This window comes from Pelophylax lessonae (genome assembly GCF_965119305.1).
Source record: "Pelophylax lessonae genome assembly, chromosome: 4".
Taxonomy (NCBI): Eukaryota; Metazoa; Chordata; class Amphibia; order Anura; family Ranidae; genus Pelophylax; species Pelophylax lessonae.
The window spans coordinates 223,523,487-223,550,700 of NC_138771.1; the positions used below are offsets into that span (position 1 = coordinate 223,523,487).

The 27,214-nt window shown below is 44.2% G+C and overlaps 1 protein-coding gene across 3 annotated transcripts in view; it reads left to right on the top strand.

The window, feature by feature from the left end:
• Positions 1 to 27,214, top strand: part of TSPAN12 (tetraspanin 12) — a 314,722-nt gene that overhangs the window by 34,414 nt on the left and 253,094 nt on the right. For all 3 annotated transcript variants that reach the window (XM_082255661.1, XM_082255660.1, XM_082255659.1), the window contains exon 2: positions 2,275 to 2,415. In XM_082255661.1, coding sequence (XP_082111787.1) covers positions 2,350 to 2,415 — 66 coding nt within the window. In that variant the 5' untranslated portion in view covers positions 2,275 to 2,349. The remainder of the gene's footprint in view (positions 1 to 2,274; positions 2,416 to 27,214) is intronic.

Sequence of the window (27,214 nt, forward strand, 5' to 3'; positions counted from 1 at the left end):
TCAAGCCAAGGACATATGGGTACCTCCTAAGGGTGTGAAGTGGTTAAATAGACTCAGGAAAGCAGATACCAGATAGATCTGCACTGTGATTTTCTGCCTAGAACATCTTTAGAAGGGCAGGTTAAGCCACTGCTGTTGAGTACAGCAAAGGAGTCTCCCTTTGCTGTACTCCTTAGGACTTGCCTAATTTACCTTAAAGCATAACTAAAAGGTAAAAAAAAAAGATAAACTTTTTTTTTAGTTTTGGATAAAGTGAGAGGGATCAGAATGCTTTCCAGATTTTATTGCTGTCTGTTCCCCAATTTTGGGATGTCCCCAGAAAGTAACAGAGGGGAAATCTTCCAACGGGGAGACCAGTTCTAGTGACCTGGGGGTCCCCAAGGAATTCTCCTAATTTGTAGGGATTTCCTCCCTCTTCCTTCTTGGCTATGACACAGGAAGTGAAGGGAAATCTCTGCAATGGAACAGAGATGGCAATAAAAGATTATGATTATGGTTATAACCTTCCGATACTCTATCCAAAATGAGAAAAAAAAACTTTTGGCTATAGTTCTACCTTAACCTCCCTGGCGATATTCCCGAGTGTGGCTCAGGGTGGAATTTCAGTGCCATTAGCGGTAACCCCGAGCCACACTCGGGGCACTGCCAGGGAGCATCGCTGGATCCTGGAAGAGAGGTTACTTAGCTTGTCCCCGGGATCCTGTGATGTATTCCGGTAGCACAAGGCGGCCGGATCTTCCGCCTGATGCTGTGAGCCCCAGCTTCCATTCCCTGTGAGCGTCGCAAGGCATGGGGTTGGAACTGGCAGCAAATTCAAAGAGTAAAACACACAAACACACTGATATATTGTAATCCTATTGGATTACATTACTAAATAAAATATTGACATTAGTTTGCCCCCCAGCGCCCTTGCCTGCAGTTTTACTGTACTTATATACACACACATATATATATATATATATATACACTTTAATTTATTTATAGTTATTTATTATATTAGAGTTTATGATTTTGTGTTTCAAACTTTATCATACCTGAGATGTTATAAAGAAGAACGCACAATAAAAAAAATCATATGTAAATAGTTGGTTTGGGCTGCTCATTCTTAAGAATTACATGCAGAATAATGGTACTGCTTTCAGCACCTAAAATCAGAAACAATCATACCGCCAGGGAGGTTAAGCATAGTTGAAATTCCCAAGCCCTGATGGGAGGATTCTGTTTGACCTCTGATATGCATTTTCTATTTTTTGCTATGAATCAATTTTTTTATTAAAAACGTTGGTCTTTTGGATGTTTGCTTAGTGTTTTCACTGGACTTTATGTGCATGGATTGTCAACTCTGGGTTTCTCCACCATTTCTAAAGGGGCGTCCCTGTTTTGTGGAGTGCTGCTGAACCTGAGCCAGTGTGATCAGTGATAATTTCAGTGATGTATTCAAAATCTGCATCAGCAACCAGTTTAGCTTGTGTTTGATCTAAGTCCGCAGGGTGACAATGCTGCTATTTCACTGCAGAGTAAACAGGATTTCCACACTGTTAGGCCTACAGCTGAAAAACTCCTCTTACCCACTAGTTCTGGGGTTTTTTTTCCAGCCAGAAAACACCCTGCCAAAAACTGCTGATAACAGCCTATGTGTGCATGGACACATAGGATAACATGCTGGGGAGTTTACTGGGTGTAGAAAAAAATGTCTGACACCAAAAACAGCCGCTGTAAAACGTCCAGTGTGCATGAGGCCTAAAACCTGGAAGCTGACTGGATTCTATGCAGAATTGCACCAGTTTTGGCACTCTCCAGTTTTAGTAAACCCCCCCCCCCCCCCATGTGTTTTAGCGGGGATGTACAAAACATATGTGTTGTTGCAGGTGGCATACTTCATCACATATGGTTTTTTTTTTTTCAGTTTTGCCCATAGTTACATGTAAATACTTTAAATCTGAGACAAGAACATAATGCATTTTGTGGCACATTTATTATGTCTGTATTTGAAGGTAATGTAGTGAATCGTTCAGATGAGCTTTGTTTTGGATAAACCACTTGAATACAATGAATACATTTAAATAAATGTTTTTTTAATAATCAACAAGGTAGTTCAACAATAAAGACATTGAAAATGACACTGAGATGCTGACATAGGTATGGCATATCTCCATCTGAACAAATGCACTTGTCTTTCATGTATTATAAGACCTAGTTGTAGCCTTTACTAGGATTTGCTTTTCCTGAAACTATTTGCAAGTTGATCCCTTTCCTCCTCTTTCCCTTTTGAAGTGCTGCAAATCTACAGTAGTCCCTGGAGAGGATGAAGTGGTGAAAGGATGGGGCTTTCTCCTGCACGATTGCACAATGGCCAGAGAGGACTCTGTGAAGTGCCTACGCTGTCTGCTCTACGCCCTCAATTTACTTTTCTGGGTGAGTCAAGAGGGCCAAGCAGTTCCAGTCTGTCAAGCAGGTGGCAATGCCTCGACTCAGGTTACAGCTGGCCCAGAGAGAAAGCACCAAAGGGCACAGCTAAGCATGAATTCATTTACCGGGATTACTATGTATTTTCCAAAGATCTAAGGGTTGTCTTCTATTAGTTCCTTTGATCAACATACACTGCTGCCGCAAGTGCCAGTTCTAGTGCCAGCTTTTTTCTCCTTTATCAAAGGGAGAAGGTGATAAATAACTGCCCCGGTATTAAAGAAGCAGTGTGTTTCTTTCATCGTGCTCCTAAATGGACGCGGTCACATGCTTTATAGTCATAGCTAGAATTATTCATTACTTTCTTAAGTGTGAAATGAATATGCAGGCCCTGCCCAGCCTTCCTGGTAGCAGACACTTAAAAGCGATTAACAGTATGTCTAGAAGTATTTCAAAAGGGGAACTTCAAATAGTCAAGGTCGGCATTCACTGCCGGGCAGAAATTGTTCAGGTTTGTTTATGTTGTTATTTTCTCCGCATTGCAATAGTCACCATTAACACAATGAAAAAATTTCCAGGAGTGGTAGATTTTATGCTGAGTACAGTAGAACACTTGGATTTACCGCAACAATACACTCATACAAGAGAGTCTCTTCACTTTGCTGGACCTGGCTCAGCTATGACTTTATGTTGGGGCCCATTTTCTCTGCAGTGGTTGCTTGAACAGCAATGAAAAATCGGTGCCATTGTACTTAATGGCACAGTTGCCTGCCGTCTGTACTTATGTGTGGGTTTTTGTTTAGCGAAAGGCATCCTGCAACGTTTTTTGTCCAGTTTATAGAAGATACATGCTTATTGTTTTCAATGGCACAGCATGCATGTTGGAAGCAAAACCTATGTAGCCTAGAAGCAAAATGCATGTGCGATTAAGACCCCAGTGGCCATTCAACCAAAATCAAATCCCAAGAAAAAGTCTGTACTATTGTATTCAAATGTAGACTCCATATTAATGCATTGACTACACATCCGCAAATTATAGCCTGTAGCCTTTTTTTCCATCCACTTTTTATTTTTTTCAAATGCATATTCATGTAGGTTAAAGGTAAAAAGGCTGTTCACTTTTCATGGGAACTTTCCCTTGGTAAATAAGGGGAAAATTCACTTTGCAAATAATATCCAATGAAATGTCAGAAAAAAAAAAAAAATTGGCTTGCACATGGTTGGATGATGAAAGACGGCATTTACTGAGGCTAATGGAAAATTCTCTTGCAAAGTGAAAATTCACTACAAGGTTAACAGCCTGTTTACTTTTGGAAAATAAATCCCAGTGCTTTTAATGGCCTAGTATACAACCTAAAGCAAACTATAAGCATAATGCATGCAAACCTAAAGCATTGTGTTGAAAGATGTGGTGGCTGCATTCGATTTCTTTTTTGGGGGCCTTTCTACCCTTTATTTTCACATGGCGATCCTTTCAATAACACACTTCCTGTCCCTGGGTGGCTTTACTCCCTTATCCACTTTATCTATTGAGCAGCCATGGGCAGGACTTTACACATTTCTGCCTTTTTCATCTCCATTGCATAGGGAATTCATGTGACTAGAAGTCCAAGGCAAGAAAGATAAGATTCTTTATGCTTTTGTTTTCTTTTAAGCCTACAGGAAGTAACAAGGACACTGCATTTCTGATAAGATAAAAAGGTATTTTCTGTACTTACTGCAAACTTGTATTGCAGTGTGTTGCCATTTATTTTGAAAGACTTGCCAACCCACATATACAATATAAATAAGTGCACCTGCCCTTCAGCAAACCACGGTACACGGGTGTGAATGCACTGTGCATTGCAGTGTGGTGGGTTAGCCAAAAATAGTACACATTTGTTTTTTGTGCGTTGAGCCCCCAAATGCCTACTCAGAGTTAATGGTCTGTCTTAATGCAATATACAGCAACTCTTGACCAATTGTAGACCACCCTCCTGCCTGCAGTGTATTGCAGACAGGCAGCCCATACAAGCATAGTGACGTACTGGTAGGGCGCTGCCTGCTTCTGGGTTTTTAGTTTAGAGTGATTGCTCACAGCGGGAGTCTGCCAGCAAGTGATTCATTGGCTAGGACCTGCTGATCAGCTGTATCCAATAACAGCTCAGAGCCCTGTGTTGACAATAAATACATGGTTTTGCACACAGGGAACAACATTTTTGTTTCTGGGATAAGAAACAAAGAGATCTGTTAGTAAAAGCATCACATATTACACACATTACACATTTTTAGGCACACATTTAACCCCTTAATCACCCTAGGTGTTAACGCCTTCCCAGCCAGTGTCATTAGTACAGTAACAGTGTATAGTATCACTGATCACTGTATTCGTGTTACTTGTGATGTCAGTGGCAGTTAGTCAGTACCCCCAAGCGTCAGTGGCAGATTGCCTGCCACACTATCGCAGTCCCACTATGTCATTGATCACCACCATTAGTAGCATAAAAAAACGGATAAAAACAAGTTTGTAGTTATAACTTTTACGCAAAACAATCAATATTAGGATTTTTTTTTTTTACCAAAGACATGTAGCAGAATATATTTTGGTCAAAATTGATGAAGAAATTATATATTTTGTTTACTGCATAGGTTTTATAGCAAAAAGTAAAAAAAAAGTTTTCTTTTTTCAAAAATGTTGGTCTTTTTTTTTGATTTATATCACAAAAAAATCAAAAACCTAGTGATAATCAAATACTACGAAAGAAAGCTCTATTTTTGTGAAAAAATGATAGAAATGTATTTTTGGTATAGTGTTGCATGATTGCAAAATTATCTTTTAACTGCTTACTGACCGCCCCACGCAGATTTACTGCAGCAGGGCGGCTCGGCTGCACATAATCACTGTGACGAGACCAATCTCGCCACTGGGCGTTGGAGAAGCCTGGTTGCTCGCCTCCTGCAATGTGACTATGGACCCTCTCATCAGCCCATGCTAAACGTAAATTCAATGGCAATTTGACTGTGTTTGTGGCATCCGAGCGCTGTTTGGATATGTTGAGCGCTCAGATCCAGGCTATCTGGGGATGGGTTGAATGTGGGGGTTCTGTTCAGTAGACTGGGAGTTATGCATTTTTGTGTCTTTTTGTGTTTCTTTAACATGTGGCTAATGGAGTCTTGCCTCTATCCTGGAAGCTAAACCTTCTTCCTGTAAACTGTAAGGCACAGGAAGTGCACTCCTAATATGGTCATCCCAGGAAGTTCTGAGGAGACGGACTGTCTAAGGTGGCTCCCCATTCACCTATTGTCAGGTGTGCTAATGACCTCACCTGTTGTCTGCTAAGGGAGGTATTGACACTCAGAGTAATGTGTATTGAGGGCTCGTTAGGGAACCATTGTTCTGTGTCTGACTATAGTTTACATTGATTGCCTCCTGCGGCAGTGTAAAGTGCAGGGAGAGGAGAGCAGTGTCCTCCCTCCCCAGCGGCAGGCTGAGTTACAGGGGGCAGAGGTAGTTGTTCCTGCCCCCCAGCAGCAGAGTTATATGCCGGGAAGGCAGTGTGAAGTACAGGGAGAGGAGAGCAGTGTTCTCCCTCCCCAGCAGCAGCGTGATTTTTTGGGAATTGGGAGCCCAGTCTCCATTCCCCAGCGGCAGTGTGATGTGCCGGGAATCGGGAGCCCAGTCTCCATTCCCCAGCGGGAGATACAGCAGGGAATTGGGAGCCCAGTCTCCATTCCCCAGCGGCAGAGTATCCTACAGGGAATAGAGAGCCCAGTCTCCTTTCCCCAGCAGCAGGACTCTGTGTTGGGAGGAGAGACAGTCGGTCTCCCTCTGCAAAGACTGGAAGTATATTTGGGAGAGGAGCTTATTACCCCCTCTCCCCATGGACAGTTTGATTTGCTGGGAATTGGGAGCCCAGTCTCCATCCCACAGCAGTCGAGTGAAGTGCAGGGAATTGGGAGCCCAGTCTCCATCCCACAGCGGCAGAATATTTAATTGGGAATTGGGAGCCCAGTCTCCATCCCACAGCAACAGGGCTGTTTAGCCAAAGGGGAGACAGTCGGTCTTCCCCCACAGCAGCATGGTGGGTTATCTAGAAGGGAGACAGTCGGTCTCTCCTACCGCAGTATGGTGGTGTATCTAAAGGGGAGACAGTCGGTCTCCCCCTCCAACAACCAGGCTCCAACCAGGCTACTTCCGTGGTAGCGCTTGCAACACAGCAGAGTACCGCTGGTCTCTGCCCACTCAGCAACCCACCAAGGCAGTCTACCAGTCCCCCACACAGCCAAGGTGAGGCACCTGGACATTGACAAATTTCTCTTCTATCCAGGTGTGGTAACCAGTTATTTTAAGTGGGCTGTACTGCTGTTTCTGTTTTGTGGGTGGGCTGCTGGACTAACAAGGGCACTGACCAGCAGAAAGTCAGATACCCTGTTAGTCTGTTTGGAAAAGGGGAGAAATGTGACGAGACCAATCTCGCCACTGGGCATTGGAGAAGCCTGGTTGCTCGCCTCCTGCAAGGTGACTATGGACCCTCTCTCATCAGCCCATGCTAAACGTAAACCCCATGGCAATTTGACTGTGTTTGTGGCATCTGAGCGCTGTTTAGATATGTTGAGCGCTCCGATCCAGGCTATCTGGGGATGGGTTGAATGTGGGGGTTCTGTTCAGTCGAATGGGAGTTATGCATTTTTGTGTCTTTTTGTGTTTCTTTAACCAATGTGGCTAATGGAGTCTTGCCTCTATCCTGGAAGCTAAAACTTATTCCTTTAAACTGTAAGGAACAGGAAGTCAACTCCTAATATGGTCATTCCAGGAAGTTCTGAGGAGACGGACTGTCTAAGGTGGCTCCCCATTCACCTTTTGTCAGGTGTGCTAATGACCTCACCTGTTGTCTGCTAAGGGAGGTATTGACACTCAGAGTAATGTGTTTTGAGGGCTCGTTAGGGAACCATTGTTCTGTGTCTGACTATAGTTTACATTGATTGCCCCCTGGGGCTTCTGTCTCCTTGCATTGGTCAAAGCTATCTGACCAATCCCTGTTGACTCATTTTCAAGTCCTCATTTGCATAGCAGCCCTCCTGGTCAAGCTATCTGACCAATCACTACTGACTCATTTTCGAGCCCTCATTTGCATGTCTGGAGAGGACCTTATGGGGGACTGCAGGTACTGTGAAATTGACCAATGGGAAAGCGGTTGTTGGGGGAAGGATGTTCCAAATTCTGTATAAAAGTGTGCTGTGTTCTTCCAATAAATGTTGTTCCTGTTTTACCCTCAACTTGGAGCTTTGTCTCGTTCTTGGGGGGATTCACTGTATGCTGTTGGAGACTGATTGCTAGGAGTGTAAGCTGATGTATGCTTTTCCTGTTCGTCTGCTAGAAGCTATTCGTGAGGTTCCAGGTTGGAGTGCTGTTTTGTATCCAGTTCGGGAGTTTGATGTTCTGCAGTAGCTGTGCCTGTCTCTCAGAAAGGGGCATATCGCCTAAACGGATTTTAACCCCTTGTCTGCTGAAACGGTCCGTTACAATCACGTAGATCTAGACACAGCAGGAGCCAGACCATGGGAGGAGCGGGCTCGATAACCGCCGGCCTCCTGCAATCTTCGGCTGGAATGACAGAAGATCCGCCTGCCTATGTAAACAAAGCAGGCGGCTCTTCTGTCAGAGAATCAGGGAAAGATCGTGTGATTCAGCTAAGCTGAATCGTGGATCTCCCTCTGCCTCTGTTAAATCCATCCCCCCACACGGTTAGTTATCACAATAGGGAACACATTTAACCCCTTGATCACCCCCAGTGTTAACCCCTTCCCTGCCAGTGTCATTTATTTTGTAATAGTGCATAATATTTAGCACTGAATACTGTATTCATGTCAATGGTCCCCAAAAAGTGTCAAAAATGTCAATTAGGGGTCCAATCTGTCTGCCGCAATTTCACTTTTCAGATAAAAATCATTGATCGCCGCCATTACTAATTAAAAAAATAAAAAGTCCATAAATCTATCCCGTAGTTTGTAAACGCTATAACATTTGCACAAACCAATTATTATACGCTTTTTGGGATTTTTTTTTTTTTTACCAAAAATATGTAGCAGAATACAAATTGACCTAAACTGATAAAAAAAATTAGATTTTTAAAAAAAAAAACTTTTGATTGGGAATGTTTTAGAGCAGAAAGTAAAAAATATTGATGTTATTTCAAAATTGATGCTCTTTTTTGTTTATAGCGCAAAAACGAAAAATCGCAGAAGTAATCAAATACCACCAAAAGAAAGCTCTATTTGTGGGAAAAATGGACATCAATTGTATTTGGGTACGGCGTCACACAACCGCACAATTGTCAGATAAAACAACTCAGTGTTGAATAGCAAAAAATGGCCTGGTCATTAAGGCGGTAAAACCTTCCGGAGCTGAAGTGGTTAAAGTAGTGCAGTGTTGAATAGCAAAAAATGGCCTGGTCATCAAGGGGTAAAACCTTCTGGAGCTAAGGTGGTTAAATAAATGCACGTTAGCATGCATAGGTGTGAATGGGCCTTGAAACTGCCTCCCATTAATGCATTAACACAGTTGTCACACAGTAGGGTATCCAGAATTGCCAGTGTAGGGATGTGTTTACTTAAACCTGAACTTCAAAAACAAGAACTTTCGTTTAAATGTTTTCTTCAATAGTCACAAAGGATGATGAATCCAATTTGTGTGCTAAAAATGCCTTTGCAAACCCGAGTATTACCTTCTAAATATAGTGGGGACATTATCACTGGGCTGCACATAGTTTGTGCAAAGAGCAGAGCTGTGGGTGGGGTTCAGCAGGCCCCTCCCAGTACAGACTGCCTTCAGTAAACTACAGGAGGGGCGGAGACAAGGCCAGTCAACCTGCACAAGGAGAGAGAGTGGCAGTGACCAGTCTTTATTACAGGAAGCTCCTACCCAAAGGCATATTTTCACACAGGATTACTGAGAGATCTGAAAGAAATAAAAGTACACCAAGATTCAAGTAAGAATACACATGACTCACATATTAAGACAATATTTGCTTATCTTAGCTTTTATATAACCTGCTTGATAATACTTCCTTAGTTGATCTTAAATTCAATGTGGAGGTCCAGTACAGGTCATATGTTGTTATACATATTTAAAGTGGACCTTTTGTTAAATTCCACAGCTCACAATAGGTCATGTTTAAACACTACTAGATCACCTTGTTATTTTAAACGTAAATTCCTTTCTCTTGCCTTGACTAAACACCTTTCCCGAGTTGTGATTTAAAGCCTTGGCATAAAAATCCCATGGTCTCTGGCTATTTAACCCTTTTGTGACCAGACATTTTTGAAGCTTCAGATGTCCAGACCAAGTTTAGCAGCATCAGCATATGTCAGTTAACCTGACTACTGCTCCTAGACTAATTTTTCAGATTGACATCAAGCCTAAAAGCTGGGAACATATACAGGGATTGGTTTACTAAAACGGGAGAGGGCAAAATCTGGGGCAGCTCCTCATAGAAATCAATCAGCTTCCAGTTTTTATTTTGTCAAAGCTTAAAGTGTTACTTAACCTAAAAACAATTTTTACCTTAATGCATTGTTTGCATTAAAGGGGTGGTGAAGTCAGAATCATTTTTTTATCATCTACTTATGCATGAAGATAAAAAAAACCTTCTGTGTGCTGCAGCCCCCCTTAGCCCCTCTAATGCTTACCTGAGCCCCCTCTCGATCCAGCGATGTCCATGAATGTCAGTCCATGACTGAAAGTCAGTTAGCCAATGAGGAGAGAGAGGGGGAGAGGCCGAACCACAGCTCCGTGTCTGAATGGATACATGGAGCTGTGGCTTGGCTCAGGTGCCCCCATAGCAAGGTGCTTGCTGGGGGGGGGGGGGTTGGGCACTCAAAGGGAGGGAGGGGCCAGGAGAGCCGAGGAGGGACCGGAGAAGAAGAAGTTCCAGGCTGCTTTGTGCAAAACCAACAGCACAGAGGAGGTAAGTATAACATGCTTGTTATTTTATTTATTTATTTTTATTTTTTAAAAAGAAGAGACTTTCAATCTCACTGTGTCCCCCTTTCCCAGTGTGAGTAAGAGAGGGGAGAAGAGATCAGTGCTGTGCATGGCTACATCAATTCTCCCCTTACTTCCTCTTCACACAGCATTCGAGAAGCAGCAGGAGCCATTGGCTCTTGCTGTTGTCAATCAAATGCAGTGAAGAGGAAGTGGGGGGCGGGCCTAAGTCCTGCTGTCTAAAGGCCCGTACACACGTACTGATTGTCGGCCGTATCGGCCGATTGTCGGCTTGTTAGTATGATGCTTCCGACAACCGACTGCTACTTTTCGGCCAAACAAAATCTGGTGTGCAGGCTATAAAATTTTTGTAGGCCAACAAAGAACGGCCGATTGTTCGTCAGTCAGTACAGATTTCGGCCGACAAAAAGCAGATGAGCAAGACTGGGCATGCTCAGAGAAGAAAAAACACACGGAAAGTTAACCATCACATGACATCACTTCTGCAGTCGGTTGTTGTTGGCCGACAAAATTCGTGTGCAGTCTTTAGCACTTTTCGACCTACACGACAGCCCTGGACAAAAGACGGCCGAACGGTCGGCTGACAATCGGTGCGTGTGTACGGGGCTTAAGTCTATAGAGTGCGGCTCCATAGACACACAGGTCGGGAGCACACAGACCACGTTTTTTCCCATAGCAAGTGGCTAGCTATGGTGGACATTAAAAGAAGAGGAGGAGCAAAGATCGCCTCCGGGGACCCCAGAAGAGGAGGATTGGGGCCACTCTGTGCTATACCACTGCACAGAGCAGGTAAGTATGACATGTTTGTTATTTTAATTTTAAAAGAAATCTGACTTTAGTAACACTAATTGAACCAGCTGAAGTTAGAAGCTGATTGGCTACCATGCACAGCTGCTCTGGATTTTGCACTCTACGGTTTAAGTAAATCAACCCCACAGTTGCTCTTGCCTAACACAGGCTTTACATTTTTCTTTTCTGAACAAATTTTCTTTAAAAAAAATTTTGTGCGTTTTTGTGATTTGATGGTGCTACCGTTGATTTTGAAATTCAACCAACCAAGCCTTCAATTTCACCTCATGTTGCTACAGAAAATAATTTTAGGGGCTGGGAATCTTCTTTTCTTTCTGGGAATTTTCTTTTCTTGCACTCATGCACATTTATTTTTGATAATATTTCTCACATGATTCTCCCTTCATTAATTAGAAAATAATTTGTTTTTTAAAAATGTTCTTCAAAATTATTTTGAAATTCAACCCATGTATGGCCGGCCTTATTCTCTACTACAAGGTTATTAATGTTTTTATAGTAATGGGCAATTTACATTGGAACTTAAACAGTGAATTGATGGTCACGAGGAGGATAAGCATTTTGCAGCAGAGCACAACCAGGAAGCAGCACTTGTATACATATTAAAGTGTTAATAAAAGCTACCATAACTTTTTTTTAAAAACCTTTCCTTTCCCCTCCTCCTACCTATTCTGCACAGCCTGTGTAAAAAAAAAAAAAAAAGATCTGTGTACCTACCCTTTTTTTAATCTTATCTGTTCCTGTCATACTATCTGGCTCTGGCCCCCTTGAGTAAAGCTATCCACAAATGGCCACAAATGAGTTGGATGGAGGAATCCCCCCACCAGGAAATTGTATTCTGACTCTCCGCTGGCAGAATACACTAATTAGCAGCTGCAGCCACTGGTTAACGAAAGTTTTTAACAATTCCTGTTTGACAGAAGTATACCTAATAGGTTACCTCTGTTGAGCAGGGACGGCCACACATGGACCAAGATTCGGTCAGTTCCTCCTGAACTGGCTGAATTTTGCTCCGTCTGTGACCAACTTTAGGAAGGCCTTGACAACGGCTGTGTCCCTGAGCTGTGGTGTCACCTATAGGTTCCCAAATCCCATCTGCTGTTGGTGCTCTCTCCTCTCCCCTGCAGCAGCCATTCATTGACACAGGGGAACCGGTGCTAGTGGATCATCTGACCAGATCAGGTTAGGTCCAAAAAGGTTAATATACTGATTTTCTTTATACAGCAGCGGTCTCCAATCTGAGGCCGGGGGGCAGGACGCAGCCCTTTGTTTGCCTTTATCAGGCCCTTGGGGCACCATTCCATCCACTGAAACCTACAATGGGGCATTATTCCTCTTACTGGCACCAACAGTGAGGCACAATTCCTTCCGTTGACACCAATGATGGGGCATAATTCCTCCCATTTATACCAATGATGGAGCACTACTCCTCCCACTGACAACAATGATGGGGCACAATTCCTTTCTTGACACCAATGATGGGGCATAATTCCTTCCATTTATATCAATGATGGAGCACCATTCCTCTCACTGACACCAATGATGGGGCATAATTCCTTCCTTAATAAACAAGCAAAAAATTGGGGGAGCAAACCCTGAACATGTATATCTAAAGCCGGTGCAGCTATGGACCAAGCAACATGTATATTAAAAAAGAATAGCGAAACCATGCAAAAGAAATGACTATCAAATATGGAGACAATCCATAAATAAAAATGGGGATTTAGTTCCACCATATGGCCATATCGTGCTCAAGCCCACCACTGCGTCAAAGTACCCCATTATCGGTGGGTCCTACACTATCCATAAAAAAGGGGTGAATCCAGCCTCTCTTACCCTTGGAGACAACACTCCTTGCTGGGAAGGTGTGCTAATGCACTGCAGGGGACTCCTCCTATATCTACTTGATAGAGGACACCAATAGAGTACAGGTGTGTGTGGGGGATGGGATGCTCAACCTCATAAGTCTGGTCAGACCGAATACATAATAAACAAGCAAAAAATTGGGGGAGCAAACCCTGAACATGTATACCTAAAGCCGGTGCAGCTATGGACCAAGCAACATGTATATTAAAAAAGAATAGCGCAACCATGCAAAAGAAATGACTATCAAATATGGAGACAATCCATAAATAAAAATGGGGATTTAGTTCCACCATATGGCCATATCGTGCTCAAGCCCACCACTGCGTCAAAGTACCCCATTATCGGTGGGTCCTACACTATCCATAAAAAAGGGGTGAATCCAGCCTCTCTTACCCTTGGAGACAACACTCCTCGCTGGGAAGGTGTGCTAATGCACTGCAGGGGACTCCTCCTATATCTACTTGATAGAGGACACCAATAGAGTACAGGTGTGTGGGGGGGATGGGATGCTCAACCTCATAACTCTGGTCAGACCGAATACATAATAAACAAGCAAAAAATTGGGGGAGCAAACCCTGAACATGTATATCTAAAGCCGGTGCAGCTATGGACCAAGCAACATGTATATTAAAAAAGAATAGCGCAACCATGCAAAAGAAATGACTATCAAATCCTTCCTTGACACAAATGATGGGGCATAAATCCTTCCATTGATATAAATTATGGGGCACTATTCCTCCCACTGACACCAACAATGGAGTGGAATTCCTCCCACTGACCCCAATGATGGGGCAGAATTCCTTCCATTGACACCAATGATGGGGCAGAATTCCTTCCATTGACACCAATGATGGGGCAGAATTCCTTCCATTGACACCAATGATGGGGCAGAATTCCTTCCATTGACACCAATGATGGGGCATTGTTTACTTCCACTGGATGTCGAGACATTTTCTACTCCCAATGGCCACAGTCTGGCCCCCCTAACGTCTGAAGGACAGTAAAGTGGCCCTTTGTTTAGAAAGGTTGGAGACCCCTGTTCTATGAGGTGGGGGAGGGAACATTTTAGGAATAGTTATGTTAGCCTTATCTTCCACTGTTGGTAAAAATGGCCTAAATCTTAGTTATAATTGCAATTTTATATCCAACTACTGTATGTAAAATGTTTTAAACACCTTGTTTCTGAAATAAGGTAATAAACCATTATCATAGAGTAATAGGATGCGGTATGCTCATTTATGTCTTTAGAATAGCTAAAATAAATGAAAAATACTGTAGCTCCCTTTGGTGTATATGTAGCTCAAATCATATGCATGTTCTACTTGCAGATATTAGACTTTCAGTCCTTCCAGTTTGTACATTTTCTCTTATCTCTATTACACTTGTTTAACCGTGAACCTTGAGAAGATGAAACATTGAAAGCAGCAATAATTTACCTTCAGAGATCTAGCAGTATTGCCAGGTTACTAGGTAAGATAAATTATCATTTCTACACTATTATTTATGGGCACTTTGGAATAGCTTATTTATCTGTTTCACAAAATATTGTTATTGATTTGTAATATTCAGTTTATCTCATTTTCTTTTGACAGCTGTGTGTGCATGTGTTATCCCAGCTGAAGGGAGTAAGGGCCGCCACATATAATTATTATGTAAATCTTTATCTCCAGCAGTAGGTTTGTGTTTGGGCAGAGGCAGTATCTAACAGAGAGATAACAGATCTCTGTGGAGAGACATCAATACATGCCTGCAGTACACAGACAGCGGGTCACAGAATAGGCAGGTAACAAAAATAAATGTATTCTTCATCCATAGTGTTAACTGATTTCTGTTATCTGGCTTCCAAAAATAACGGTTATATATTGTTATACTAGACAGTATTTGGGGGCATAAGAACATTTGGTTCCAATACCGCACTTATTACATCAAAAATGATCGTTTGACACTGAAGGTTTAATACAAATACCAGTATAGCCTTAAAGGAGAAAGCTTGTTTGGCTGTACTTCTCCTGTGGATCACAGGAGTGCAGTTCGTTCTGCACTCCTGTGATCCGTTTTCAGCAGACAGCTGGCTAAAGCTCGCTGTTGGCTGGCGTCACAGAGCCGGTCCAGGCTAGGGAAAGATCGCGACAGTATGGTTGGAATCCACCCACAACCCTGGATCGACATCCGGCTTATCCTCTCAGCGAGCCGCTAAGAACCCGAGACAACCTCTCCCATCCCCTCCACAGCCCAGCGCCCCAGTGAGCTTGGGGGGGGGGGGGGCAGAGCAGAGAGCCGGTGACTGACAGTCACCAGCTCCCTGCTCACGGAGCTCTGAGAGTTGAGCAATCACTAGGTTTTCTTAGCCTTAGAGCCGACGGGGAACAGATGCTGCATCCACCTAGGTAAGTATGATTCTTGCAAAAAAAATGCCCAGCTTCTCTTTTAGCTGTAGCCTTACTCCTGTCTTTAAAGTAGGTATAACCCCTACCAGAATGTAAGGCTAGTTTACCGAAACAATTGCCATTTATTTTTCCTTCCTTTTTGTCCCAGTGACAAGGTTTTCAGGGACATAAATTGGGGGCAGTGTCCCCATTGGAGACTCAGGCAACATTAACATTTTCTAATTCTTTGCAGTTTTAAAAAATAGTGAAGGAAAGAAAGTTTTGCATGGGGTTCTACTTTCATTCTTATGCTCCACTTTACCCTTAAAGTAAAAAACCTTCTGTGATCACTTCCAGACATTTTCATATCCTGTCACCTGTCCCCAGTGCTGGCATGTTAACTGTGTGCACCCGGCTGTGACAGCTTGCGGCTTCACAGCCGGGTGCCCATTGCGCATACCCTGAGCCATGCTGCCCATTGTGAATGGTGTGAATGGTCCGGAAGTCTTCTAGGACCTGTCACGTGTCCCAGAAGACTGCTCAGCAAGGGGTCCACTCTGGGTAAGCTCTGTGTTGGAGGTGCTTTAAATCGGAACTCCAGACAGATATAAAAGACACAAATTAAACCAGCTCTGTGTTCATGAACACATCATTTATTTTTTTTTTTTTTTTATGCAAGCAGTTTAAGTACCTAAATTTGACTTGTTAACAAACTCTTTCAGTCCTTGTACAGCAATACTCCGACTGGGAGAGGGAGCAACAGCAGCAAGGAGTCAATCATATGTGTTGTAGCTCTAACAAGGAACATGCTGATAGGAGGAGAGAGCAGAGAGATGAGCTCATCAGTCTGCTGCTTCTGTTTGCCCTGTCCAATTACAGGCTGGGGGGAAGGACAAGACCTGTAAGTGCTACTGAACTGCAACAGCATAAAATGAGGTCTTCTCTTGTGTCGGACAGGATTGTGCTGTGTGGCAGAACTGTGTAATTATCAGGAATGGATGGACAATAAAAATGAAAACCCTTTGGCAGGTAAAATAGCTTGCATGTAAGTGTTTTATCTGTGTATTTAGCTGTTTAGCTGGAGTTCAGCTGTACGCAGAATTTCTGTGGCTGGCCATACACAGAGGATACTCTGTAGAATTTCAAGATCTTTCTTTCCTTGAAATAAATTCTGAGGACACTATCATTGTGAGTTTCAATTGTCTGAAACAATATTTGTTGGAATTATGTGCTGTATAAACAGAATTCCTCTTTGTTCCAAAATCATGGATTAGTGCAAATAAGTTTGCCGTAGATTTTGTGCAAATATTGTTTTTTCAGTAACCGAAGAAATGTTGTGTGTCTGAAATAGGAACGTGTGACTTGATTATTTTAGAGTTTTGTGACTTTTCAAAACAGTGGAAACATTTTAAAACCATGATTACACGTTCTATATTTTTTCTTAGGAAGCTAGTGTAATATAGAAAGTTTATGATCCGATGATGTTTATACTGCCAGTTGGATATCACATAGGGACAGTGTTTTTTACGATTACACATTATTTGTGACATGACACACCTTTTATTGCTAGGAATGTAACACAAGCCAGTGACCTTACAGGAAAAGAGATCCTTTACAAATCGGTGTTGATTTACTTAATTCAGGGGCCGCGCTTTAATAACAGATATATATTATGTTACAGTTTTTCAATTATCCTTATGCCATAGAATAGACTTTCCTTTGTTAGACCATCTTAGACGGTTATTAACCATTATAGCAAGAAGAACTAACTGGCACAGATTTGAAAAGATTTTTAATGTATGGTATTTTGAGAGATTCGCTGCATTGAAAGAAGTTTCCTTGAAAAATGTTAAGTGGTTCTAAAGGCTGGAGTTTTTTTTTTTTACCTTCATGCATTCTATGCATGAAGCGAAAAAACCTTCATTATACTGCTCCCCTTCGCACCCTAAGGCCCCATGCACACTGGACATTTTTACAGCTGCTGTTTTTGGCATCAGATGTTTTTTTCTGCAGCCAGTAAACTCCCCAGCATAATATCCTATGTGTCCATGCACACATAGGCTGTTATCAGTAGTTTTTGGTAGGGACATTTTCTGCCTGGAAAAAACCCCAGAACTAGTGGGTATTGAGAGGAGTTTTTCAGCTGTAAAAACACTCTAACTCTGATAAAAGCCTAAAAACGCCAATAAACGCTGAAAAACGCAGCTATTCTGCGTTCATCAATGTTTTTTTCAGCCATAAACTTTTGTGGGATTATAGTTTTGCTAAAAAAAAAAGCTAAAAAACGCTACAGCTGAAAAAAGCTAAAACACGCTGAAAAATGCTACTGCAAAAAAGCTGAAAAACTCCTTCTACAGCTTTCTAATGACGTTTTGATAACATCCAGTGTGCATGAGGCCTAATACTTTAGTGAGCCTGATCGCGATTCAGCAATGTGCACAAGAGTGGCTGCTTTGGCGGGTCTCTGCCACCTCATTGACTATAAGCCATTGGCTCCTGCTACTGTCGGTCACAGCCTGTGAGGAGGGAGCAAGGGGTGGGGCCGAGCCCTGTTCTGGATTCAAAGAGTGGGGCTTGGTAGTGAGCATGCACGAGTGCCCCCATAGTTAACGACTTGCTATGGGGACACTTGATTAAGAGGAGGAGCCAGGAGCGCCAGCAGAGTACCCAAGATGAGGAGTATAGCATGTTTGTTATATATTTTTTTTTATTTACCTTTAGGGCCAGTTCACACCACATGCAGTCCAGTGTGTTTTTTTTCTGCATCAAAATTGCATGGAAAGTAGGTTATATGGTTTCCAAGGGCATAGTTCCCACCAGTGCAGTCAATTCCAGGGCTTTCCAGTTCCAGAAAAAAAAGTAGAACATGCTGCATTTTTCCTGCACTGGACTGTGCTGGAATGCAGTAAAACGTATCAGAAACGCACTGGAATACACTGGAACGCATCCAAAACGCACTGGACTGGACTAGACCAGACCGATACATGTGTAGATTTCTCTCATCCAGCCCGGCTAATGTAAATTGAGAAATCTCCCCTGTTGCCTACTGTATTTAGACAGTTATAGAACTTATGACTACCTGAATACCCGAACAGTCGCATCAGGTGATACACAGAGATGAAACAAATCCTCCTACATAAGTTGTACTGGTTTATCTGCAGTCTTCTTTCTCTTCATCTGTTAAAAGTCCAGAATTTAAAAAGCTTGTTTGAGCTGTCAGTAAAAAAGAGGTAGAGAGCTGAAATTACACTCTGCAGAGCTCAGTGAGGAGAACTCTGAGCGCTGATTGGCAGGAAGAGACACCCCTCCCCTTTCCCACAGCACGCAGAAACCGAGTTGAGGCTGTCAGTCAGCTGGAGCTCCCTCCCAGTTACCTCTTTTCTCTTGAAGTCAGGAAGTCAGAAGTGAGTCATGCTGATAGCAGGGGAATGAGGCAGCAGACAGAGATATTACTTAGTGCTCTTATGCAAGACAGGTACATATTCACTTTATATATTTGTGTACACATTATAGTAAGGTGACCAGATTTTTAAAATGAAATCAGGGGACATTTTTTTTATTTTTTTATTGGCAAAGGATAAACTATTTTATAAGCATATTTTCCTCAAATTATATTTGCAGTGTATGTGGTATGTGTTTTATGTGTTTATGGAAGGATTGTATAATATATACGCTATTTCTCACATTTCGTCCATGAGATTAAAAAAAAAATTATATTTAGAATTTTTTGGGATATGACTACAAAATGTTAAGAAGATAAGGTAGAGTAAAAACTTTTCAATGCTTATTTTGTATATTATTCTTACCAAATAAACACAGAGGTGCGCTATGTACAGAGTGCAGAGTTTAGGGGTGCACGATGTACAGAGTGCAGAGTTCAGGGGTGCACAAAATTACAGAGTGCAGAGCTCAGTGGTGCGCTATGTACAGAATTCAGGTGTGCGCAACATAAAGAATGCAGAGTTTAAGGCTGCGCTATATACAGAGTTCAGGAGCATGCTATGTACACTATGTGCAGTGTTCAGGAGAAATGATCCTCCTGGCTCTTCTAATCCATCCTGCATAGCAGGTTGTGTTCTCTCCACTCCTCTCCTGTTCTCCTATCAATCTCCTCCTCCTCTTACAGCTTGGCTTAGAAGTCAATTCAGGCGGGCTGAGGTAGGGCGCGGGTACAATGCTTTCCCATTGGCTGAGGAAGCAGCAGAGAGACTGTATATCAATCCACCTTTGAAATCAGATTGCTGGGTCTAACTAAAGATTATTGGCTTATGCGGCCAGAGCAGCTGTATCCCTTTACAGGAAAAAAAGAATCCCCAGCCTTCTGTCATCAATAGAGGATGTGAAGGTACAACAAAAAAAGAAAGTGATATATGCAAGTAGTTGCATCTGGATTTTAGGGGTGCTATTAGGGTGCTTAAAGACCCAGGGCCGGCGCTACCTTTAGGCAAGGCGCACAGCAGTCGGGGCGGCAACCTCCCTCCCCCCCCCACATTACTCTATTGCTGACAGCGTAACTGGATATGTAGCAGTGTGAACATATATCCAGCACACCCAGGGATTGGTGGAAAAGCCGGCGAGCGTGGGCGTATGGCCACAGTGAGAGCAAGAGTGAGTTAAGCTGTCAAATCGAAGCTTTGATGTCGGGGATGGGTGGGGCCAATATGTGGGGTTCCACCCCTTTGTCCCGTGCATAGACAAAACAGCCGGCGTTCATACATTTGTGGGTGGGGAAGAAGGTGGCAGGGGGCAGGACCAACTACTGCATGTGCACCCACAGCTGTGTATAATTCAGGGTTGATTATACACTGCTGTGGGTACACATGCAGTAGTCGGTCTTGCCCCTGCCACCTTCTTCCCCGCCCACCAATGTATAAACGCCAGCTGTTTTCTCTATGCACTGGGAAAAGGGGCGTGGCATCACATATCGGCCTGCCCTTCCTGACATCAGAGCTTTGATTTGACAGCTCCACTCAGCCCTGCTGGCTTGCGTACCAATCCCTGGCTGTGCTGGATGGATGTTCACACTGCTGCATGTCCTCCTCGGCTGCACTTTTTTGTTATTCATCTGATGCCCCATTCTTTCCTCGGCTCCTTTATGCTGCCAATCAAGATTTTCGAAGATAAGCGTGCTATGTTTAATTAAATGTGGTCTTTGCAGTTTACTAATTCCTGAACCTTGCATTCTGTACAATGCGTTCCTGAACCTTGCACTCTGTACAATGCACTCCTGAACCTTGCACCCTGTTCGAGACGCACTCCTGAATCTTGCACCCTGTTCGAGACGCACTCCTGAATCTTGCACCCTGTATGAAACGCACTCCTGAACCTTGCACCTTGTACAATGCATTCCTGAACCTTGCACTCTGTACAATGCATTCCTGAACTACGCACTCTGTAAAATGCATTCCTGAACTATGCACTCTGTACAAATGCATTGCGGAACCTTGCACCCTGAAAAATGCATTCCTGAACCTTGCTCTCTGTATGAAACCCCTCACTATACACTCTATAGTATTTTTATTTTACGTTTTTGAGCAGCCATTAAAATGTGGGGTATACATGGGCAGGGCAAAGGGGTTGGAGTCAGGGGGAGCCAAGGGGGAAGCAAAATTAGGTTTTACCCAGGGTGTCAAAAATCCTTGCACCAGCCCTGCTGCCACCACCCCTGTGGGGGACAAAACCGGAGACAGACTTGGTCCAGGGACGTAGTAGTAGAGGCCATCATGGAATTCCATGGTGGAGCTCCTCTGGCCTCAAATATGAGTCTTTTATTTACCTTTGTCCCTGCTTCTCGTAACAATTGCGACTGATGGCTAAAATGTTTATCTCATAATAGCTTTTTCAAATTAGGACAAATATTTTCCTCCCGAGACAATGGAATCTGCTTCTTTCTATGTCCTTGCTAATAGTTGTGTACATTTTTCTTTAAGACTGGCCCTGTTCAGTGTCTCATCCCTGGCATATTACTTTTAAGACTGTTTGCATGTGATTTGTGGTGGTATTACTTCACGTCTGGCTTGTCTCATATGGGAAAGGATATGTCTAGTTTGTCCTACTTACTTCAGCCTATGCAGAGCTTTGTGTACACTGGAGACAATATACCCAGCCACAGATTAATCCATTTTCTCCAGGATGGTTTCTCTACCTTACAAAACAGTAATTCCAAACCGAACAATAGGACAGGAAATCTGTGTGATTTTATAGACTCACCTTTCATTCGTTTGTCTTTTCATGAAAGGTGTTCATTTCACCTGAATTCAGAGATGTATAGGCAGCTATAAGTCTAAAAGGTTGTTTTATTTGTGAGGAAAATGTTGTGACTACTGTGTAATCAGCAGGACAGCGGCACTTTTCCCAGAAATAAAGAAAACATGTTATATATCTCTAAGCATAAAATAAATGAGAAAAAGGTTTTTTTTTTTAACTGGAAAATCAAGCTGTTCGGAGAACAATTACTTGAATATATATTTGTTGCCAAAGTGACTACTTAGTAAAAAGCAGACTTTTAAGGTGCTTCAGAGATGTGTAGTTTCCAATAATATATATACTTTATATATAACCGAAAATTTATATCAAATACTTACCGTAATTTTCCTTTCTTGATGGACTCCATGGCAGCATACATATCGGGTTTGGCCCCGCCTCCAAACCTACCCATAGGACATCACTCCCATAAATCTTTGCACGTGTTCTGTAAGTATCCTCCTCAGAATCCGGGAGGGAACTTCTGCTGCCATGGAGTCCATCAGGAAAGGAAAATTACAGTAAGTATTTGATATAAATTTTCCGTTTTCCTGACAGACTCCATGGCAGCATACGTATCGGGAAATAACTCGCCGTACACAAAAGGGTGGGCAGGTGCTGAACAAAAGGTTTAATTTTACTCTGTCAAACAGACAGGACTTGTAAACCAAAGTTAACAGAAGAAAGAGCCGCCGGCTCAACACAATAGTGAGACAAAAAAGTATTTATAGAGGACCAGGATGCTGCTCTACAAATCACTTCAGTCGAGACGTGTCTGGACACTGCCCAGGACGTAGAGACACTCCGAGTTGAATGAGCCGTAATCGCCACTGGAGGGGTCAAGCCCTTAGCCCTATAAGCCCATTGGATAGTGTGGATGATCCAAGAAGAGATGGACCTTGAAGAAGCCCGAAGACCCTTGTTCTTTCCACCGAAAGTGACAAACACATTATCTGACTGTCGAAAGGAGGACCTGGCTTCCAGATACTGCTTGAGGCAATTTCCAACATCCAGCGGATGGACAGAAGAACCTTCTTCTTGCCTAAAAGTAGGCAGAACTATTTCCGTGTTTTCATGAAAAACTGAAGTAACCTTCGGTCTAGCCTCCAGCATAGGGATTAAGACTACCCTGTCTGGAAAAAAGGTTAGAAAGGGCTCATGTGCCCCTAAAGCTCCGATTTCAGACACTCTCTTCGCCGATGTAATGGCTACCAGGAACACGGTCATCAATGTCAACTCCTTGATGGTAAGAGTTTCATCTGTGTCACGTAGTCGTTGTGATAGAAAGTCCAGAACTAAGGGGAGATCCCACTTAGGAAACCTTGGCTTTTTCTGGGGCCTGAGTCCCATTGCCCCTTTGAAGAATTGTCAGACTAGCGTATGGGTAGCCCAAGAAATGCCGGTAAAGGCTGAAATAGCCGACACCTGAACTCTCAGAGAACTCACTGATAGAGGAAGATCTGGACCAGACTGTAGAAAGCTTAGCACATCCTGAATCCTGATGGATGAATGAGGGTTGGACCTAGTGGCCAGATGTGAGGAAAATCTTGACCAAATTCTCTCATACACTTTATTAGTTGAACTCTGTCTGGCACTCAAAAGTGTAGAGATGGCCTCTTCAGGGCACCCTAAGGCTTGTAGCCTTCCCCTCTCAACAGCCAAACCTTCAGATGCAGCCGGGCTGGACAAGGATGCAATATGGTGCCTTGAGATAGCAGATCTTGCCTGAGAGGTAGCGGGATCAGATCCTGAACACTGAGGAGTGTTAGAAGAGGGAACCAGGGCCTGTTGGGCCAGAATGGAATCACCGCCACTATTTCCGTTGCTTCTGACCTGAGTCTCCGGAGAAACTGAAGGATTATGGGAACTGGTGGAAAGGCATATGCCCTGTTGAACCTCCAACAATCCGTGAGGGTGTCTATCCCTAGAGCTTGTGGATCCCTGAACCTCGCATAATATTTTTTCAACTTGCGGTTGCGAGGAGAGGCAAAAAGGTCTTTCTCTGGGGAGAACCCCAGGCTCAGGATCCACTCGAAGACCTCTTCGTGGAGAGACCACTCGTTGTTGTCCAACTGCACACGAGATAGAAAGTCGGCTTGGACATTTTGGACTCCTGGAGGTCAGACAAGTTCTTTTGAGCCCAGACCGTAATTGGTTCCACTTCTCGCAGAAAGGACCAACTGCATGTCCCTCCTTGCTTCCTTATGAATAGAAGATGCTCCCGCTGCAGCCACCATGGAAGACTTGCTCTCATGGCCGGGGTCAGGAAGATGGTCTGATCCAGATGCCAGATGTCCCATTGACGAAGAAAGCCTTTTTGGAATGGCCTCATTCTCCATAGGGCCCACTTTACCATGGGAGCTACAGCCACCATGGTCCCAATAATTCCCTGGCACTGACGTGCTTTGAGGTGAGGTGATGAGAGGGCATGGAGAATTCTGTACCTGACCACTGTGATTTTCTCCTCCGGAAGGGAGACTGTCGCTGTCAGTGTATTGAACAAGGCCCCAAGGTAGACGGGTGGGGTGGGAATAAGATGACTTTTCTCCAGATTTAGCAGCCACCCAAACATCTGAAGGATGGACGCCACTTGGTCCAGGTGCATCAACAGCTGAGATTTGTCTTGGGACAGGAGGAGCAGATCGTCCAAGTAATGGTGCAAGCGAATGCCCTTTGTTCTTAATAGAGCTACCACAGCCAGCAAAACTTTCGAGAAGGTTCGTGGAGAAGTGGAGAGCCCGAAGGGGAGGCAAGTGAACTGAAGGTGTAATTGATTGACGGAAAACCGGAGGTATTTCTGGAAATCTTCTGCAACAGGGACATGGAAATAGGCGTCCTTTAAATCTATAGACACCATCCAGTCTGCAGGTTGAACCGCCTGTTGGATTGAAAGAAGAGTTTCCATCTTGAACCTTTCCTTTCTGATAAATTGATTTAGAAAGGTCAGATCTATGACCGGCCTCCATGTTCCGTTTTTCTTGCGAACCAAGAAAAGAGGAGAGTAGATTCCCTGGCCGCACTCTGGTTCTGGTACGGAGACGACAGCCCCTTGAGAAACCAGTGACTCTATGTAGGAAAATAGTGCCTGGCGCTTCTCTCCTAAGGGTGGCAGGGAGGTAGGAACAAACCTTGGTCTTGGTGTTTCTCTGAAAGTCCACTTGTGCCCGTACATGACTGTCCTGACAGTCCAGGAGTCTCGGATTAAGGCCGCCCAGACATGCCGGAAGTGTAGCAACCGAGCCCCCACCCGACATGCCTGAGTGGGCCCAATCTCAAAAAGACTTGGTCGTATCACGTTCACCGGAGGGGACACTCTTAGAAGGTTTCCGCGAGGAGGTTTGTCTTGCTCTCCAGTTGCGACCAAATTCTCTGCCAGGCCTATAGGTGCGTGCTTCCCTGGCATGGTCAGGGACATACCTTCTGGGTTGTCCTTTCCTTGGATTGAGAGGGCGCCGATCCTGAGGAAGGAAGCCAGACTTGCCGCCCGTAGCCCTGGTTATTGCCTCATCCAGCTTATTCCCAAAGAGGGAAGAACCCCCAAAAGGAATACGACACCAGACTTGTTTGAAAGCTGGGTCAGCCATCCAAGGACGGAGCCACAGAGCCCTCTTGGCTGTTACTGAGAACAGCATAACCCTGGCCAACAGACGTATAAGGTCAATAGATGCCTCCCCCAGAAAAGATGAAGCCATCTTAAATTCCTGAATCGGGGAACTTCTGGCAGCCTCCTCAGAAAAGCTCCGGAAGGACTCATCCACTGAGTCAGACCACAACTCCATTGCTTTGGATAATGAGGCCAAGGCTAGTGACGGCTTGCAGGCCATCCCCGCAGTCAGGTAGATTCGTTTGAGATCAGAATCCATCCTCCTATCCAAAGGATCTTTAAAGGAGGCTGTGTACTCTAGTGGGAGGGTCACATGTTTGACCAGCCTCATGACTGCGGCGTCCACCAAGGGAGGAGATTCTAGATGTTTTACATCTTCTTCCTTGAAAGGATATAACCAAGACATTTTGGAAAGCATGGAATTTTTCCTTTCCACTTTATTCCATTCTTCAGTAATGATAACCCCTAATTCACCCAGAAAGGGGAAGTTGAGTCGCTCTTTGCAGAGCTGCTTAAAGAATCTCTTCCATTTTGGAGGAGAAACAGCTGAGTCTTCCCAATTCAGGGTCTCTCTTATGGCTCTGACTAAGGAGGGGACGAGAGCATACTCAAACCCCAAACAGGGATCTTTAACCTCTGAATCACTTTCTGACAGGAAAGTTGACAGGTGACTAGGTTGAGAGGTTTCAGGATCTTTCCTAAGCTGTCTTCCAAGGGGAGGGCTTGGAGGAGTCCCTTCTGGGCTCTGTGCCCGACCTATTTCCAAGTCTGCCAGGGAATCCTTGATGACCCTCTTGACTAGGACCTCCAGTCGCTGGTCTGGATTGTCCCTCTCTCCCGCAGCTTGAGAGAAGCATTTGTCACACAATGACTTGCTTTCAGGGACACGTGCACCACAACCCCAACAGCCCACTCTATCTGGGCGTCGCGAGGGGCCCGCTGAGGCAGATGATTTCCCATGATGATGGGAGCCTGACTGTGACCTCATAGTAGATCTTGAGGAGGAGTGCCGGTGGTGAGGACTTGAACGATGTTCACTCTTGCGTGAGGAATGCCGTTCTGACCTAGGAGGGCTGTAAGAAAAAAGGAACAAAAGCAAGACAAACAGGGAGCCAGGACATAAATAATGCCCTAATCCCCCCCTCTCTACACACCCCAACCCCCGAGTCCCGCATACCTATTAAGGGCGGGCTGACCACCGGAGGGCGAGGAGGCTTCCATCTGGCGCTGACCTGCAGGGATGAGCCGGACAACGGGATCAGAGAGGAAGAAAGAGGAGAGGGGGAACAACTCCCACAAACCTGGGGCCAGTACTCACCAGGAAGACCGTATGGGCAAATGCAGAGCAGCAGCGGATGCAGCAGTTAGACACACCGAGAAACGGACAGCAAAATACCGACTTCCAGCAGCAGAGTGTGTGATCTGACGGTTTTTAAATATGGCGCCCGCTGACGTCATCAGCATGCGCCGCATCGTCACTGAGCATGTGCAAGAACCAAGCCTCGTTCCGAGGCGCCCGCACATGCTCAGTAGCTCGCAAACCGGAGGCTGGTCAGGAAGTATGCTCTGACCGGCCCCCGGAGTCCTAGCCACCAGGGAATATCAGGAAATAAGGTAAGAACATACAAAACCGGCTGAAATAAAAACTTAAGCTGCCATGGAGTTACACAAATATAACAGGCAAGGGGTACTTACGACCACCAACGAACCGCTAGCCACCAGGGATGGATGAGCATACAGCACACACCGGACTTCATAATTCTTTAAGGGGATAGGCCACCTGCAGCAGCTGGGCTTTTTGGCCAAGGTGCACGTCAGAAGAATCTTCACCCCTGCTCCATACCCCGCAACAGCTGGGGCCTTATTGGAGAACTCAATACCCGAATGGTAGAGACATCCATCTCCTGTGATCCATATTCAGGTAGGATACAGGTAATC